We start from the raw sequence: 18,009 nt of genomic DNA on the forward strand, positions 1-18,009 counted from the left end.
AGGCTGGAAGAACCTGACAGTGTGTGGGGGTGATAATCAGTGGTAGCCCATTCCCAACTAATGATTTTGAGAACCTATAATTTATCGAGTATCCGTGTCATACTCACCTTACTTATCTCACTAACTCACTGGGGACTAATTCTCCCGGGCATAGGACTAGCTTTTCATTCCACACTAAGGCCTTGATCAGCTTTGGCTTGAGGATTTGGGGGTGGGGAGGGATGACGGAGAGAAATGAGATTAGGGTTCAGTCTGGGAACTAAAGAAACAGAAATATAAACCCTCCTCTGCTGTGGCTCTGGGCTTCGTGCTTCTCAAGTACGGCTGAGATTCAGGCCCTTCCAACAAACTTGAGGCCACAACAGCTCTCAGAATGAAAAGGTTCCCCTCCCCCACAACACCTTTATCAAATTCAAACTATTTTCCACATTCCTTCCTTACACAGCTCAGGCGCACCTGTGACGCAGGGCTCAGGGCAAATTCCACTCAGGAGATCCAGGAAGCTCCGGCCTGGCCCTCCCTTCTAGAAAGGAAAGTCCAAGAGGGATACCACACCCGGAGGAGGGGAGAGAGGACATGACAATTCCTCTAGGAATGCAGGGCCCACGCAGGTGCGTTGGCATCCATGAACTTCCTCTTGAAAAGGGCCTGATAAATCAGTATGGGTAACAGTAATAAAGCTCAACCACACCATACTTGCTCCCACTGAACTGGGGCCCCGGCTTCCAGGGCATGGCCCTGGCAGTTGGGGAGTGGAGGGTCACAGCTGAGAATAAAGATTCCTAAAGGCTGTGACATGTTTTCTACTCAGCGGTTCTTCAAGTGGGGGCCCTGGGTGTCCCTGAGACCTTTTGAGGGGATTCTCAAAGCTAAAACCATTTTCACAATATTGACATGTCACTTGTTCTTCTCACCCTCATTGTCTCACAGGTATCCAGTGGTGTTTTCCAGAAGGGACATGGCATGTGATGAAGTCACCCTGATGACTCCTGGAATGTGTGCTTGTGTGTTCTTGCGTTTAAACATTCTCAGTTTTAATTCTCATACACTGAATATTAAAAGACGTAACACATAAACAAAATACTTGGGGGCCCTCCATAATTTTTAAGGGCCTTAAGGGGTCTTGAGACCAAACTGTGGAGCTGCCCCATCACAACACCACACTTCATGTCCAGCACAGCTTGAGTCACTTAGCAGGCGCTTTTGAACAGGGGGTGGAGGCCACAGCCTTATTCACCTTGGGATGGAGTCCTTTCCATCTGTACTTCCACCCCAAATGGCCAGAAAAACCTTAAATTCCCCCACAAACACTTAGTGAACTGAACCACACTCCCCGGGGGGAAAGATGGACTTCTCACCTTTGAGCCCAGGTGGGGCAAAGTTAGCATGAACTCCCTCAGCACCAGCACTGAGCAAAGCCGTATCTGAGTACCTGCTAGGAGTCAGGTACCACGCGCTCCCTGCTCAGAAGTGAGTTGATGCAGTCCCTGCCTCCTCAGTGCTTTCATTCTAGGGTGGAGGGCAGATGACTCCAAAAAAATGACAAAACTGAAACTTGTCACACAAGTGCTGGGAAGGATGTACAAGGCGTCAGGAGGGATTTGAGGTAGGCAGATGAGGGGAAGGAAGGCTCTGAGGATTCAGGTGGAATGAAGCGCCCTAACCAATTCCTCCTGGCCATCTCAGACATCCCCCAGCCCCCTCAAGCCCAGGTCGGCTCAGAGGTCCCCCCCCCCCCCCCCCGCATGGCCAATGCTAAACAGCGTCCCCGTCCCTGTTAGGAGAAACTTGACTCTGGGGCATTTAGAGCAAAGCGTTCAGGGCGCCTGGGTGGCTCAGTTGGTCAAGCGGCTGCCTTCGGCTCAGGTCATGATCCTGGAGTCCCTGGATCGAGTCCCGCATCGGGCTCCCTGCTCGGCGGGGAGTCTGCTTCTCCCTCTGACCCTCCCCCCTCTCATGTGCTCTCTCATTCTCTCTCACGCAAATAAATAAAATCTTAAAAAAAAAAATTAAAAAAAAAATAGAGCAAAGCGTTCAGTCTTGATAAGGACACAACTCTATCACTAAACTCGGAGAAAAGAACGTTATCCAGAGGCTGCCGTTGGTGGAAACAGCAATCAGCCAAGAAATGGCTGGAGGAGGGAGAGGAAGACTTCAGAGGTTAAAAATAAATACAAAATAAGCAAAGAAAAAAGAAAGCCCGGGCGGGCCGGCCTAGAAGTCCTCAGGGAAGCCGGACCTGAGGGGAGCCATCCTGGGCCTCAGCTCACTTTCCCTCCCCACTCGCGGCGCCCTCTCGACCTCCCAGGACCTGACGGATTGCAGAAAAATCTCTACGGACAAAACCAAGCCTGAAGAGCCCTGATGTTCTCCCCTAGTAACTGTTGCAGAGGCGGGAAAACTTTTATTTTGCAAACAGAGTCGCAGCCGGACGCCTAAACGACCCAACTGGGTGGTGGAGGGGCGTTGCTGCACGCTGCAGCACCCCAACGTGAACGTGGGGTGGGGGGCGCCGGGAACCGAACATATCCACCGCGCTTCTACGACCAGCGGGACAGCGCGATCCAACCCCAGCCGGGCGCGTTCTCGCCGAGACGGGCCGTCAGGCGCGTGCCTGCACTTGCGCAAAAGGCACGCGCCCCAGCTCCTCTCCAGGTGCGCTCGCGCTTCCGGCCGGCCTTCCCAAGACGGAAACACCAGAGCCCGCGCATGCGCTTTCCAGCTCTCCTGCTAGATCCAGGGAGGGGGCCCAAGGCTTCAGGTGATCCCGCCCCTCCCTCGCAGCGCGGAGCCAATCGCACGGCGGTGGGCGGGATTTTAGAGAAGGCGATCCGCCCACGCGCTTCGCGAAGCATGTATCGATTGGTTGGCGAAGCTGGCGCAGGTGCGCGCTTCCCATTGGGTGGGGCGGAGCGCGAGCCGCTGAGGCTTCGGCGGAGGCTGCAGGTGAGCGCGCGCGCGCGCCGCGGCTCCCGCCCGGCTCGGGTGCGCGCGCGCGGCCTTGCGGGGGAGGCGGACGAGAGCGAGATTGCGGCGCCTGTCGCCTCTGCTCCGCCCCCTCCTCCTCCTCCGCCGTCGCGGCCGCCGCCGAGGCCCGGAGGGAGGGAGTCGCGTCCCCGCCCGCCGCGCAGCCAGTCCGACCCTCGGTTCCGCCGCGTGAGGAGCCAGCCGAGCGGAGCTCTGCGCGGAACCCCGAGCCCCGGCCGAGCCCCTCTGCAGGTGCCTGTGAGGAGGCGTCCGGGCCGCAGCCGCGTCCCCAACGCGCCGGCCGCGCACTCGCTCCCTGCGCTCCCGAGGGGCGGCCCGGCCGGAGGAGGCCGCTGCGGAGCCCGGCCTCAGCATGAACCGCAGCCACCGGCACGGGGCGGGCAGCGGCTGCCTGGGCACCATGGAGGTGAAGAGCAAGGTGCGCGGGGCCGGGGCTGGGCGGAGCGGCCGGCTGATGGGGGCCGGGCCTGGGGGAGGCCGGGAGGCTGGCCGGGGCGGCCTGAGGGGCTGCCCGGCTGTCTGCAACGCGGGGGGGTTCGGCAGTGGGATTTGGAGGCAGGAGGTGGTGGATAGTAAACTGGCCGAGAAGGGGGCGAAGGAGGGGCCTTGTGTGTGTTCCTGGCCCAGGTGGGAAGACCAGTGGAGCACTTTATCTCCTTGAATCTCATTCCTGTTCAGGGATGGGAGGCGTCTGAGCGCAGTGGGCTACGAAAGCTTTGGGGGAAATTCTAGCTCCTGGTCTATGAGTAAAAGGTATTTGGAAGACGCGTGGTCACAAAATGTTACCCTTTTCTGTGGTTCAAGGGTGCATCGAGTGGTGAAAGGGAGAGGCCAGTGCACTAAAGAGCCCTTTTAAAGTTAGCTTTGCTTCCTGCTAGGGATTTCTTCGGCACTAACTTTGGTATGCGTTTAATCTATAAAATTAACACTATCATCTTTCGTTTGAGTAGCCCTTTACAGTTTGAGGCTGGATGCTCTTTTCATTCCATCGTGCTACCTTTTCACATCAAGTGTTTTCCTTCTTCGCCGACGGTATGCCAGTCTGCTGATAACTCTGTCCGGATCCGCTGAATTCCTAAATTGCAAGGCTCCCTGAGCAGGGTAGTCTATAGGGATTAGGTAAAGAATGCTTTCGGAAGGGGGGTTTGAGTGGAATTTGAAGGTGATCGGCAACCACAGCAACATTTTCAGCAAGCATTTCATGAGTTGAAGAGCCAAAGGAGTTTAGATGATCTAATTTGATTCTCTGGAAAATGGAGGGATCAGAAAGGGGTCGCCAGGCTCTGCTTTTATGACAAAACCTGGAAGCCTTTTTACAGAATAACTTCTAGAGGATAGAACTGGTTTTGAGAACACTTAACGTAGTTAAGAAAACCAAAGCACATGCAAGAATGGGAGAACAGTACGAGCTTATCAACTTCAAAAATGATGAAACATCATTGAATATAAGACTGCTTACGGCAAATCCAAAATCAGGGAGTGGTTTTGAGTGAAGTAGATAGAGTAAGGAGAGCTCCCTGGAGCCTGTGGGTGGAATGGCTTTATTATCTAGAGTTGATAAGCAAAGTTCTGTAAGCTGCTGTAACTGAGGTCTTCGCCTCAGGAATATCTACATGTATTTTGAGCATCATTTAAATGGTTTGTGACTTCTGTATCAGGGTAGGGGGTAGTTCCACAGAAACCATTCTGTTTTAATAAGAATAGAAATGTAATTATAGCAATTTAAGGAATGTGCTCTTCCCTGTGTTGTCCATGGAACTGCCAGAGCAAATGGAAGAGATGTGCTTGAGCTAAGGGTTAAGATGACTGCGAATATACCGGGTTTTCCCTCGAGCAGTATAGCCGCGGTAGTGGTTCTGTGCCCAGTGGTTGAACTTTCTGAGGCATTTCTGTCATAAATCTAGTTTGCATCTGTGGGGGTTGAGGTTAAGAAAAGAAAAACACTTAGGATATTGCATAATCTTAAAATTCAGTTTGTGGTCCTAATCTTGGTAGCAAGTCTTTAATTCTTCATCACGGGAAAACATGAGTAGAGATTCTAGGTGCACTGATAAATACAGTCAAACAGTAATTTATCTCCTGGACTAGAAACCTGGAGCACTCTGGGACTGGAACTTCAGGCTTTCTGCCCCTTCTCTTCTGTCAGCTGACCTGTGAATCTTCCCCACAGGTGTATCTGTACTACATGTTATGTATTTTGAGCTGCCATGCTGCACTTGTAAATAGAATCAAGGCATTTTGAGAACCTGCACTGAATGAAGTGTGGTTCCTCTGTTCCCGATGTTGGTGAATAGACAGAATATTAGGTACTGTTTTTTGTGTGTCTGTGACACTTTGTGTTTTAAATAGATATTGTTGACACGTTTATTTTTAGATTAAACAAAACACTTGTCATCTTTATCATTTAAAAAGTATTTGGACAGATGTTTCAAACAGTATTTCCCTTTGTCAGCTGCCTTGGAGATACCACAGCTTTTTACAAAACTGATGGTCCAGAGGTTGTAACCACAACCAGGTGATGTGCAGATCCACATTTCAGGATCTCTTTTTCTTCTGCATAGAAAACAGTGTCAGCTGTATTGTCTGAGCAGAGCTGGGAAAGTTCTTAATAATGAAGGTGGTATCCTTTAATAACCTTGGAACAGTCTTTGGGCTGTACATTTTCTAATTATTATTCATGGGCAAACAGTAGTAAAATTAACTTTGCGGTTTCTTGAATGTACCAACAGTGCCGGGAGAAGGGTATCCGTTGTCCCAGCAGATCCTGGGAGAACAGACACATCCTGGGTGCCCAAGACAACTAGACTGGCCTTCATAAGAGTTAGAAATGGTTCACGTAGTGAATAGTTGTTGACTGGGTCTTAATTTTGTCTCTTAGTATTTTTCTTCATGTGTAGTAAAACGTTCTCTTAATCCTATTGTTTTTCTGCAAGAAGCGTAACAGTTTCTCGTTTGGTTTTGTTTTCTGCTAACATTTGCAAAGGGCACATCTTCTGTGAAGCCACACAGTTTTTCATTGTTTTTATCATAACATTTAAGGAAGAGAAAAACATGTTGAGCAAAGGATTTTCACCCAAAAGCTTTAGCAGTCACGTTGGAGCCCTAAAATGTTCCAGTGTTAGATCGGGTACTCTCCTTGACGTACCTGGAGAAGTGGTAAAACCCTGGCGGGAATCCGAGCACTGGGAGCTTTAGGTTGTGATACCGGGATAAAGAATGTGGAGGAGAAGCTGTGACTTTTGATAACATCATAAGACTAGCTGTGATGTGAAGGGTGTTGCCGAGTTTTTATTTACTTTGAAACGTGAAGGTGTGACTAAACTTTTTTGAGAGTTTTAGGTATGAATCACCTTATATTCTTGACAAGTGTTGTTGTTTATGTTTCAGGAATGGGTTAATGGAAGCTCTTTTATTAATTAGAAGAGGTGGTTTTAGTGAATTTTAAATTTAATACTGATGAGTAGTGTGGGTATCAGCAAGGCAGATGAACTTCTGCCGTGTAACAGATGCAGTGACTCCAGATATCCCATAGGTCCTTGGGAGGAGAAACGACACATTTGTAACCTGCTCAAATTATTCTGATGGGGACTTTGTCTGCTTGATGCTTAAGGCTGTGTTAGTATTACATTAAAATACATTAGTATTTCTTTTTTTAATTTTTAATTTATTTGCGAGAGAGTGAATGAGAGACAGAGAGCATGAGAGGGAGGAGGGTCAGAGGGAGAAGCAGACTCCCTGCTGAGCAGAGAGCCTGATGTGGGGACTCGATCCCGGGACTCCAGGATCATGACCTGAGCCGAAGGCAGTCGCTTAACCAACTGAGCCACCCAGGCGCCCAATACATTAGTATTTCTTGTTAATAGTAGATATTTAGAGGAAAAACGAGTTCAGTGGTTGAGCATATTTGGCAAACATTTGTTTAAAATTAAAAAAAAAATCAACTGGAGGACTGAACTGAGTCTTTAATATCTGGTCTCAACAGTGATTCCTAAGAGTGTGATTATAGTTTTGTAGCATTTCCTAAACGTGGGTGGGACACTTTGTGAGGAAGGCTGATTAACCTTACCTAGGTTTGCACCTGGAGGAAATGCCACGCTGGGCCCATAGTAAGTCATAGATCCTGTTTATCAGGGAACAGATGAAGCCAGTCCTGAGTGCCACTTGAATAATCTGGCATTTGGAGAGCAGAGGTGTGATTCTAGAGGAGGAATCAGAATGGGGCATGATAGAGGTGTTTCTGTGGTCCCTTAATACCTCTCTGATGTCTTTGTCCTCTTTTTTTTTTTTTTTAAAGATTTTATTTATTTATTTGAGAGAGAGAATGAGATAGAGAGAGCATGAGAGGGGGGAGGGTCAGAGGGAGAAGCAGACTCCCTGCTGAGCAGGGAGCCCGATGCGGGACTCGATCCCAGGACTCCAGGATCATGACCTGAGCCGAAGGCAGTCGCTTAACCAACTGAGCCACCCAGGCGCCCCATCTTTGTCCTCTTTACCCACTCATGGGTGAGCTCCTGCTGTGGGCCTGAGCCTTTCCATCTGTAGGGCTCGGCTCAGGCACTGTGCCAAGCACACAAACACTTCTTGCATTAATTGGATGGTTGTAGGATGTATATTTTATGTATTAATAAAGCTTTTTTCCAGCATTCATAGGGAAGATGCTCCTTATCTCTAGACCTATTTCTTGTATGATCTACCTCCCGTTTGTAGTGTGCCTTAATGCGAAGAAGCTCAAAGTCCCTTTTTTATATGTTGCTATTAATTCTTGCCACTTCCTGTGAAATCGTAATTGCTTTTATGGGGGAAGAAACTTAGGTGCTTTTTGCTGATGGCCAAAATAAAGACTTGGGCACATCTTTTTTACCCCATGGCCTGAGGTGGGAGAGGACTGCTGTCAGGATCTGGGCTCCAGACAGGTTTGAGCTGAGTCACTGCAGGGCAGTCCCCAGTGAGGCCTGGGAACCCCAGGGATTGAGTGGAGCCTGCGTCTCTTGAAGGGAATGCCCTTCCGAGAGGTAGCAGTGAGAAGGCACATTCCTGTGTCTCTCTTACGCTGTTTTATCTCCGATAATGAGATTTCTGACAATAGACTGTGTCACTGCAACTGTCTTTTTTATTAAGGGAAGTACTACGCCTGTTAATTTTCCTGTGGAGTGCATTTTCAGATTGGGTCCTGTTACTTTTGTTTTGTTTTTAATTAATATGTTCATTGTATTTATAGTTTGGAGCTGAATTTCGTCGGTTTTCCCTGGAAAGATCAAAACCTGGAAAATTTGAGGAGTTTTATGGATTACTGCAACATGTTCATAAGATACCCAATGTTGACGTTTTAGTAGGCTATGCAGACATCCATGGAGACTTACTCCCTATAAATAATGATGATAATTATCACAAAGCTGTTTCAACGGCCAATCCACTGCTTAGGATTTTTATACAAAAAAAGGGTAAGTACTACTATGTGGAAAAATTGTTTTAGAAATAAAAGTAGTTTATTTTCCTCATTGATAAGAATATGCATTGAATCCTCACTTTGCCGAATAGAATTTTGTCCATTCAGAAATACAGGACAGAAAGACTGTGACTTCGGAATCAGAGAAAGATTCTCGTTTTTTGGTGGCAAGTGACTTTCAAGTGCCATATTTACTACTTAATAACTACCTGAAGGAGAGTTGACTTATTTAGAATGTTTTTCACAGAAATAAAGTTAGTTAATTATTTGGAGAATTAGATATCAAGTCATTACTGTGGAGGAATTTAAACACTGATATTAAGTCTTGCAAAAGAACATTTGAAATAACCATTCTATATGGCAAGCATTTTCAAATGTATTTTGAGTTTTAAAACTTTTTTTTTTTTTTTTTAAACTTCGTGGCCTCCTCCGTGTTGCCTGTCTGCACGTGGGCCTGATGTGTGCCATTTATTTCTTTGTCTTTGGTAAATGAAGAGGTTTAAGAAAGCCAGCATGACGGCAGCAAGCTCAGTATTGGTGGGATAATGAAAGCCTTAACTGTGTTTATAAACCAACCCAGAAAGCAGTTTGAGAGAATGGGTAGGGATTACCCTTGAAGGTGAAACTTTATTTCCAATCGGTTGATAAACCTTAGACCACTCCCAGGGCTTTGAAATTCCACTGATTATATAGCTTTGCTTTTCTGGGTTTGGAGGAACTAAAGTCCACCAACAAAAATAAACCTCCAAGGGTAACATGTCCATATCACTTGACTATTCACAGAATACTTAGAAACACACAAATTGATTTTCCCAGAGACCCCTGAGGTGGATTTCATAGATATGTAACAGTGGTGTGGTACAATGAGAGTGTTAATCTAAGGAGATTAATTTGGCTGTTGGGGATGAGTTGGAGTGAGCAGTGGTCTTAGAGGAGAGGGCCAGGACCCGGCGGTGAGGGGACAGCTGGGAAGCTGCCCCAATGGAGGAGGCCGGTGACGAAAGTGGCAGTGTTAGATAAAGAGGGCATATCTGATATTTGAGACTCACTGTGCTCCCCTGTGGATGGCGGGGAGTTGAAGAGGGACTCCAACAGAGAACACCTTTCTGGGTTCGAGTCTGATGCTGGGACAGTGCCATAAACAAGCAGAATTTGGAAGAGGGACGTTAGCTTGGAAAGAAAATGGGTTTGGTTTTAGGATATTTGGCTGGTGAGTTTTAACCATGCCACCTAGGAAATTAGAAATGGTAGACAGGAACTTTGGATCGAAATCTAGAGGCCCAGTCAGAGAAAATTGAAAGTCTGTGGGAAAGTGATAGTTGAGAAATTCTCTGGAGGAGACCTAAGTAAGGCCTCATAGGGATGAAGACCAGGGATGGACCCTTGGAAAGCTGTGTACAGACTGTTGGAGACAAAAGAACATCGGTAGAGGAGAGAAGACAAAGCATTCATGTGGAACTTGTCACTTTAAGCAGAATAATATCAATAATTATTGATGAGTAGGCCTTTCTTAGCAGTTGTAATTTTCATTAAAAACTTTGTTGCTCTTTGGAATGTGTATTCAAGTGTGGAATGACTATTTTTAAACTGCTGTTGTTGGATTATCTTTTTTGTTATATGATAGAAGTTGATTATACCACTACATGATTTTATTTATTATTGGCTTTGTAACACTTCATGATGGTGGGATTAACCCTCACATCTGTTAAGGGTGGTTATGTTCTGTTTTTTGCTTTTGAATATGTTTATATGTGAACAAAAGTTTTCTATGTCTTAGAAATAAATGTCCAATATAGTAAACAGCCCTTAGAATTTGATTTAGAAAGGGGTGCTTGGTGACTCAGTTAAGTGTCCAATTCTTGGTTTTTGTTCAGGTCATGACCTCACGGTTGTGAGATCAGGCCCTAGCCCTGGGTCAGCTCCCCACAGGGCGTGGTGAGCCTGCTTAGGATTGTCTCTCCCCTGCCCTTCCCCCATCTTAAAAAAAAAGTTTTATTTAGAAATAGGCGGTACATTCAACAGAACATTTTTGTTTTTAAAAATACAAATGTAGGGGCACCTGGGTGGCTCAGTCAGTTAAACGTCTGCCTTCAGTTCAGGTCATGATCTCAGGCCTTGGGATCGAGCCCACAAAGGGCTCCCTGCTCAGTGGGGAACCTGCTTCTCCCTCTCCCTCTGCCTTTCCCCCCCACCACTCGTGTGTGTGTGTGTGTGTGTGTGTGCGCGGCATACACCCACTCTCTCTCAAATAAGTAAATAAAATCTTTAAACATATATATAAACGTACAGGCGCCTCGGTGGCTCAGTCAGTTGAGCTTCTGCCTTGGCCTGGGTCATGATCTCGGGGTCCTGGAATCGAGCCCCACGTTGTGCTCCCTGCTCAGCAGGGAGTCTGCTTCTCCCTCTCCCTCTGCTCCTTCCCTTCTTTTTTTTAAGATTTTACTTATTTATGAGAGAGAGAGCACAAGGCCGGGAGAGGGAGAAGCAGGCTCCCTGCTAACATGGGGCTCAGTCTCAGGAAACTGGGATCATGACCTGAGCGGAAGGCAGATGCTTAATCGACTGAGCCATCTAGGTGCCCTGAAATCTTTAAAAAAAATAAAAAAAATAAAAATATAAATGTAATACAAATATGACTTAAGGAAAGCATAAAAGTAAACTGGTCAAGTCATTGCTGTTTAATGCCCCCCCCCCCAAATCCAGAATAAAATCACTTCACAACCTCATCCTTCTCTCTTCCCTCACTCCCTCATCATAGCCTACCAGGCTGGCTTGCTTTCTGTCTCAAACTTGGAAAGGGTGTTGCTGTCTTTCTCCTCGATCCTCCCCCCAGCTCCCTCCTCATCCTTCAGATCTTATCACACGGAAATAACTTTCTCAGAGGGGTCTCTTTGGACCACCCTAGCCAAAGCCCCTTGACCCTCCCACCTTTATCAGCCCTGGAATTACCTTATGTAAGTATGAGTTATCTTGTTTATTGTCTCTCTTAACAGACTTATGTGGTGCCCTGTGATTCACAGTGATACTTCTTTTAAAGCTCAACTGATGGCTTGAGCAGAAAGCTGATTTTAGGTAAACTTTAGTGGACATTAAATTCAGGAAAGTAATATAAAGCATGACATTATAGTAACATTTTACTGCTTAATTACAATACACTTTGTTTTCTTGGCTTGTTGATTCCAGTTTAGGAATCAGTAGGGCAGCAATTAAACTTATATGGTACCAAGTGATTTTAAAAAACAAAACTTTAAAATCATTTTCAATTTTGAAATCATGTGGTCTTTTAAAATCTGATACATCTACTAGAAGTTTCTTTGAAGTGAAAGTTCACAGTTGAATGCGTGAACTATATAGTGTGAACTCAAAAATTGTATCATTGCATATCTTGAAAGGTTTTATGTCTTACAACAATTTATTGTTAGAAGAAAAACCCATACTCGAGGGCTGTTATCACGGAAGCAGAAACCAAAGAAAACAAAATCCCTGCTATCTGAAAAGTTAGGTTCACAAAGAGGATTCCCAGATCTTTTGCCAACCCCATCCCCTGTTGGAGTTTAGAGGCTTCCCAGCTAGTCGTGAGGGGCAGCCAAGTCTGGGATCCGTGGAGGTGCATGGCCTCCTCACCAGATCTGATCAGAATACCCGCACCACAACTTCTTGTTGTGTTACTACCGTCTGTTTCTGTATGACATCAGACAAACGCATTCACACCTTGGACTTATTAGAAAGAGTTTGTTGGAAACCCTGGAAGGGCCTTGCTTGCTTCACACGTTGTTGTACTTCAGACATGGCCTGTGGCCCAGACGCCCGGCAGGCACCTCAGTCCCTAGAACTGTGCAGTGGACATTAGTTGGTAGGTGGACTTGAAGATTACTTTTTAATGAATCCGGGTTTGATTTAGAAATGCTCTAAGAGGGGCGCCTGGGGGGCTCGGTCGTCAAGCGTCTGCCTTCGGCTCGGGTCACGGTCCCGGGGTCCTGGGATCGAGCCCCGCATTGGGCTCCTTGCTCTGCGGGAAGCCTGCTTCTCCCTCTCCAGCTCCCCCCCGCTTGTATTCCCTCTCTCGCTGTGTCTCTGTCAAATAAAATCTTAAAAAAATAATAATAATAATAGAAGTGCTCTAAGAGATGCATCGTAATTGTCAGTTGAAATTTGAAGAACAGCATATGATACCAGTTGCTCACGACAGAAACGTGGGTGTCACATCCCTGTGACACATACCTGTTGTTCAGTCAGTCACCAGGCCTCTTGGAACCTTTTCTAATTATTTTTCGGATTTGTTTCCCCATCAGCACTGCCTTTTCTCCAGGCCAGGCACCATCCAGAATGACCTCAGTAACCCCCAATCGTCTCCCTCAGGGTCACTCTCCAGTTTACAGTCAGGGTGAGCTTAATAGAAAAACCCAGATCTTCAGTTTTCTTCCCATTGCCCTTAGGCTGAAGTCCATAATCCCTAGCACCCCCACCCCCCAGGCCCTGTTTGTCTGCATGACCCCTGGCTGCCTCTAACTGGGCTCCTGGCTCCTCTTCCTCCCTCCCCTCCCTCTCTCCCTAGTGGATTTCCTCATCTACCCCAACCTGCGCTCCTCTGTGTGTGTTGGACCCTGTGCCGGGAACATTCTTCCCTCCCTTCTACCTGATTAGCTACTGGCTGCTTTTTCAAGTCTCAGCACAAACCTCACTTCCCCTGGAGAACCGTACCCTGCAAGCGGCTAGGCTCCCACAGTGCGGTGTATCTACACCACGCCTCCTTGGCCCCTTTGTAATAATTTGATTGCAAGTGTTAATTGCCATCTCCTCTTGTAGACTGTAAGCACCATGAAAGCAAGCACCCCGCTTATCTCTCTTGTTCACCGAATCCGCAGCACAGGACACAAGGCCTGGCCCAGTTGCAGTGCTTCTGAAATGTTTGGTGGTTGGTTTTTCTTACATTAGGAAGTGAAGGGACTTGCATACTTTGAATATTGCTTTAGGTGATGTTTAATCCTTTTTGAAGTTGCCAGTTCAGTTCATTTAACCATTTTGGATTAGAACAGGGGTGTGCAAACAAGGCTTGCTGGCTGTTTTTGTAAATAAAGTTTTCTTGGAACACAGCCCTGCGTGTTCCTTTCTGTATCGCCGGATGACCTGCTGTACCCAAGAGTACTTACCATACAGCTCTTCGGGGAGAAGGTTGTCAGCCCTGAATAGAATAATTTCAAAAATTACTTCATTCTTCCCTGTCTTCTCACTGAACTTCGAATGGGTCATATTCTTGAACTTTCTTGATGACCCTACCGTGAACTGTTACTGTTCTGTTACTGTACAGGGATGATGATGGGGTTTATATGAGGGTTAGGTTTTTGGTGTCTTTTTTTTTTTTTTCCAGATTTGCTTTAACACTGTAGGCTTTTACTTCATGTATCTGTGCCTGCCACTCAGTAGTGGACCCTTACCCCCTGCTCTGAATCTGTGACTTGCAACTGTGTGTGTGTGAGTTAAGGAATGAGATAAACCAGGCTTTTCGGAATTAACTGTTGAAAGAGTAAGAGGTCCAGAGGGAGTGGCTGCAAGGCTCCTCTGTAAGTAAAGCACAGGAGCTTTCTGCTTGTAAGGAATTGAGACATGCAGTTTGGCTCCTCAGAGGCATTCCGAGTGGATCCTTGTTGATTGCAGTCCTCTGAGATTGTGGCTGAGGGACAGGCTTGGGATAAGGGAGGGATTGCTGTCTAAGCCTGTATCATGCACTGTTGCATAAGCCTGGGTTTTTACAGTTGGGGAGGTTGCTGTGAACCAGGTTTGCAAACTTTTCATCTTAGAATCTGAGTTTAGGGCTTCGACACACAGACTCAGGTAGAAACTGAACTCCCAGTTCCCTGTGGACACTCACCTTTACACTTTAACACTCTGCACCCTGGCTTTCTGCCAAAATACTTCTTTTCCCAGTGGCTGGAAACTGATTAGCTAGATGGGGGAACAAAGGTGCCTTTGTGCTGGGGCATATTGCTTTTGAGAATTTAGCAGAGAGCATTCAAACAGTCTGGATGCGATGCCAAATTATGCAGATTGGGGGTTGTTGTTGTTGTTGGTTTTTGGTCAGGTTTCCCATGTAGGCAACTTAATTTTGTTCTCAAGTGTGTATGGTCTGGAATTTTCCTTATAAATCTTATGTGGGTTTTCTTAATTGATTGTTTTAAAAGGAAAATACATACTTCTGAGAAAACACATTCAGTAGAAGACTATCGTTGATAGGCTTTTGGTCAAATGTTGCCAAAAAGATTCTTGTATCAGTGAGTTAATTTCCAAAGCCAAATTATAAATTTGTCTCTGTAAGAACAGGGTATACATACTTCATAAATGAAGAAAGAATTATCCCCAGAGGGGAAAAAATGCCAAAAATTAAGGTACCCCTAGTCTTGTACGTTTCTCTGCAACTAGCTTGTGAAGAATGTTGAAGCAGCATGAGAAGAGAAAGTTCTCCATACTCACACACCTGACACTTAATACTCATTCTGTGAATGTGTAAGGTATTGGCCTAGTAAGAAAATTAAGGTCCAGTCTTTTCTCTGTATTTTGTACTCTTAACCATTATTTTGTACCCTTAATTTCCTGGTTTTTATAAAGATGATAATATTTATCAATAGAGTGTGAGAGTCAAGGGAAAGAATATAAACTGAACCCTTGTACAATCACAGTATGGTCATAGTACTATTATTCTGGAGCAGGAGCTGAGACCAGGATTTTGAACTAGTTCTTTGAGGGAGGGGGTTTTTGTCTCCTTTGTTCTTAGGAAATATATTTTTATCCTTGAAGATTCTGACTTCTTCCTTTCTCCTCCTTTGTTATTTTTGAAACATGATTTCAAGTTTTGTGCCTGATGTTAATTTCATTTTTTTTTTTTTTACCTCTCATTCTCTAATGAGGTGTTTTGTTTGTAGGTATTTTCCTTCAGCAGTATGATTTCAGAAGGCGGATCTGGTTTTAGGTGCCCTGTTTTCCCTTAGTTTACATCAGATTATAGATTGCTGGCTGGAAGCATGTCTGTAACCCTCGCTTGTTGTTTGACTCAAACTGGTTTTTGTTGTTATTTAATTAGGAGTCAGCATTTAAAAGCGAGAAAATTTTTACTTAAAAAACAGGGCTCCGTGGCAAATGGGATTTGGCCACACAGATTCCTATAGTGGAAGGAAGACTGCCTGGAGCATGGCCCGCGGTGCCATTACGTGAGGCCTGAGCACTCTAGTTGGCCAGTCCTCCCGCTCCGGGTTGTCTGCGGTACCACCGCTGAGAAAGGGCCCTCTGCACTTCTTTGTTTTTCACACAGTGAAGAAAAAAGTGAAATCTTAGACTTCAGCCTCTTTCAAAAGTGGGGAAATGGAAGAGTAAGAACTCCCCCGGAAAACTGAGGGAGAATGTTTATTCTCAGAAGACCAAAATTCCTAAGTTGTAGATATACATTCATCTAATTTACATTATCATTTCATGCATACTGTCTGTTTCATTTAATTGCATTATCTGCCCCGCCAGCCTGTAGTAAGGTTCGTTCCTTTGATTTACCTTGGGAATCAGGTGTCCCATTTTGTATCATTGAGTTAAGAAATAGGCAACCTGGAGTTTCTTAACAAATGAAGGAAAGATAGTTTTAAGTAACTCATTTGAAATGATGTTTAAAAATGTGTGTGTAAGCTTATCAGAATTTCATTTTCCCCTCTTAACTGTTAAGTAGTCCTTGAGCTTTATCAGATTCGACATTTGGGATTTTATGACGTGTGCTTGAGAGGGCCACCTAGTGGTTTCCTTCTGGTACAGCAGATCTTATTACTGCGCTACATTTTGATCTGATTAGAATAAGCTAATATTTAAATTGTTTATGTACCAAATACATGTGAGTTACCTCTTCTGTATAGATTCAACTGTAGATAAAATGGGTGTTTTTACATCATTTCCATAATTACTTTATTTTATTTTTAAACAGAAGAAGCAGACTACAGTGCCTTTGGTACAGACACACTAATAAAGAAGAAGAATGTTTTAACCAATGTATTGCGTCCTGACAACCATAGAAAAAAGCCACATATAGTCATTAGTATGCCCCAAGACTTCAGACCTGTGTCTTCTATTATAGACGTGGATATTCTCCCAGAAACACATCGTAGGGTTCGTCTTTACAAATACGGCACTGAGAAACCCTTAGGGTTCTACATCCGGGATGGCTCCAGCGTCAGGGTCACACCGCATGGCTTAGAGAAGGTCCCAGGGATCTTTATATCCAGACTTGTCCCAGGAGGCCTGGCTCAAAGCACAGGACTATTAGCTGTTAATGATGAAGTTTTAGAAGTTAACGGCATAGAAGTTTCAGGGAAGAGTCTTGATCAAGTAACAGACATGATGATCGCCAACAGCCGCAACCTCATTATAACAGTGAGACCAGCAAACCAGAGGAATAATGTTGTTCGGAACAGTCGGACTTCCGGCAGCTCTGGCCAGTCCACAGATAACAGCCTCCTGGGCTATCCCCAGCAGGTAGAACCGAGCTTTGAGCCAGAGGACGAAGACAGTGATGAAGATGACATTATTATTGAAGATAACGGAGTGCCGCAGCAGATTCCTAAAGCTGTTCCTAATACCGAGAGCCTCGAATCATTAACGCAAATAGAACTCAGTTTTGAGTCTGGACAGAACGGTTTTATTCCTTCGAATGAAGTGAACTTAGCACCTGTAGCAAGTGGCACAAATACAGAAACACATGCTCCGGATCAAAAACTCTTAGAAGAAGATGGAACGATCATAACACTATGAAACTTTGTCTGAATGTCTTTGGAGTGAGGATGCCATTGGGACTTGTAAATCTGGCTAGTTTATTAAAGCATACATACCTCTGAACCAGTGACCTGGAGTAGGCATGAGAAAAATAATATTGCAAGCTTAAAATGTTATTAAAATAGTAGTTTGATAATTGTTAATATAAACTTCAGTTTGTCACAGGTGAGTTTAAGTCTAAAAGGGGCCTTTGCTAATGAAATTATGGCTTTTGCTATTTTGTCTCTAGAGAACTGGATGTTAGAGCACATTCTCAGAACTATGAGAGGACCAGATCATTTCCGTTCGAAGTGGTTGCATATTTAACCTGCTGTGCAGAGCCCAGTTAGCTTTTCCTTTAACTATATTTTTTTAAATTCTAATGTGAAGAAGTCTGATCTGTCCTTTGGTACCTTGGGGACCTCAGCTCCTATGTTCCCTATATTTTGATTTTTTAATGTTGTTCCTCTGTTGCTAATTGTTACAAGTAACTCTTTCAAATGTTTTTTTTTTTCCCTCTAATACCTAAGAAATCAAACCAACTGCCTGTTTTTGGGAGTTGCTTCCTATGTCATAAAGCATTGAAACCATGTTCCTGAATTAAGAAACCGTAACAGTTGTTCAAGTTCAAAGCTTGTTCATCCTATAGCTTTCACATTTACAGACTCATTCCATACGCATATAACTTAATGTTGCAAAAGGCAGTTCCATCAGCTCGTAATACGTGAGACTCCCTTAATCTCCTCTCACCCACACTCCATCTCATTGGAAATCATTCCTTTTGTTGTTGGTGTGTG

The 18,009-nt window shown here is 45.2% G+C and overlaps 1 protein-coding gene across 1 annotated transcript; it reads left to right on the plus strand.

The window, feature by feature from the left end:
* The first annotated feature begins 3,298 nt into the window (after window positions 1-3,298).
* PARD6B (par-6 family cell polarity regulator beta) lies at window positions 3,299-17,555 on the plus strand. The gene is made up of 3 exons (XM_021685916.1): window positions 3,299-3,406; window positions 8,207-8,429; window positions 16,389-17,555. The coding sequence occupies exons 1-3, from the start codon at window positions 3,341-3,343 to the stop codon at window positions 17,210-17,212; spliced, it is 1,113 nt and encodes a 370-aa protein (XP_021541591.1). The 5' UTR covers window positions 3,299-3,340; the 3' UTR covers window positions 17,213-17,555.
* The last annotated feature ends 454 nt before the right edge of the window (window positions 17,556-18,009 follow it).

This window comes from Neomonachus schauinslandi, chromosome 10, assembly GCF_002201575.2.
Source record: "Neomonachus schauinslandi chromosome 10, ASM220157v2, whole genome shotgun sequence".
Lineage (NCBI taxonomy): Eukaryota > Metazoa > Chordata > Mammalia > Carnivora > Phocidae > Neomonachus > Neomonachus schauinslandi.

Bases quoted from the DNA above. Each gene is read 5' to 3' on its own strand.
- PARD6B (XM_021685916.1), top strand. From the start codon at position 3,341: ATGAACCGCAGCCACCGGCACGGGGCGGGCAGCGGCTGCCTGGGCACC. The intron at 3,407-8,206 runs GTGCGCGGGGCC...TTGTATTTATAG, and splicing joins CCATGGAGGTGAAGAGCAAG to TTTGGAGCTGAATTTCGTCG. The intron at 8,430-16,388 runs GTAAGTACTACT...ATTTTTAAACAG, and splicing joins GATTTTTATACAAAAAAAGG to AAGAAGCAGACTACAGTGCC.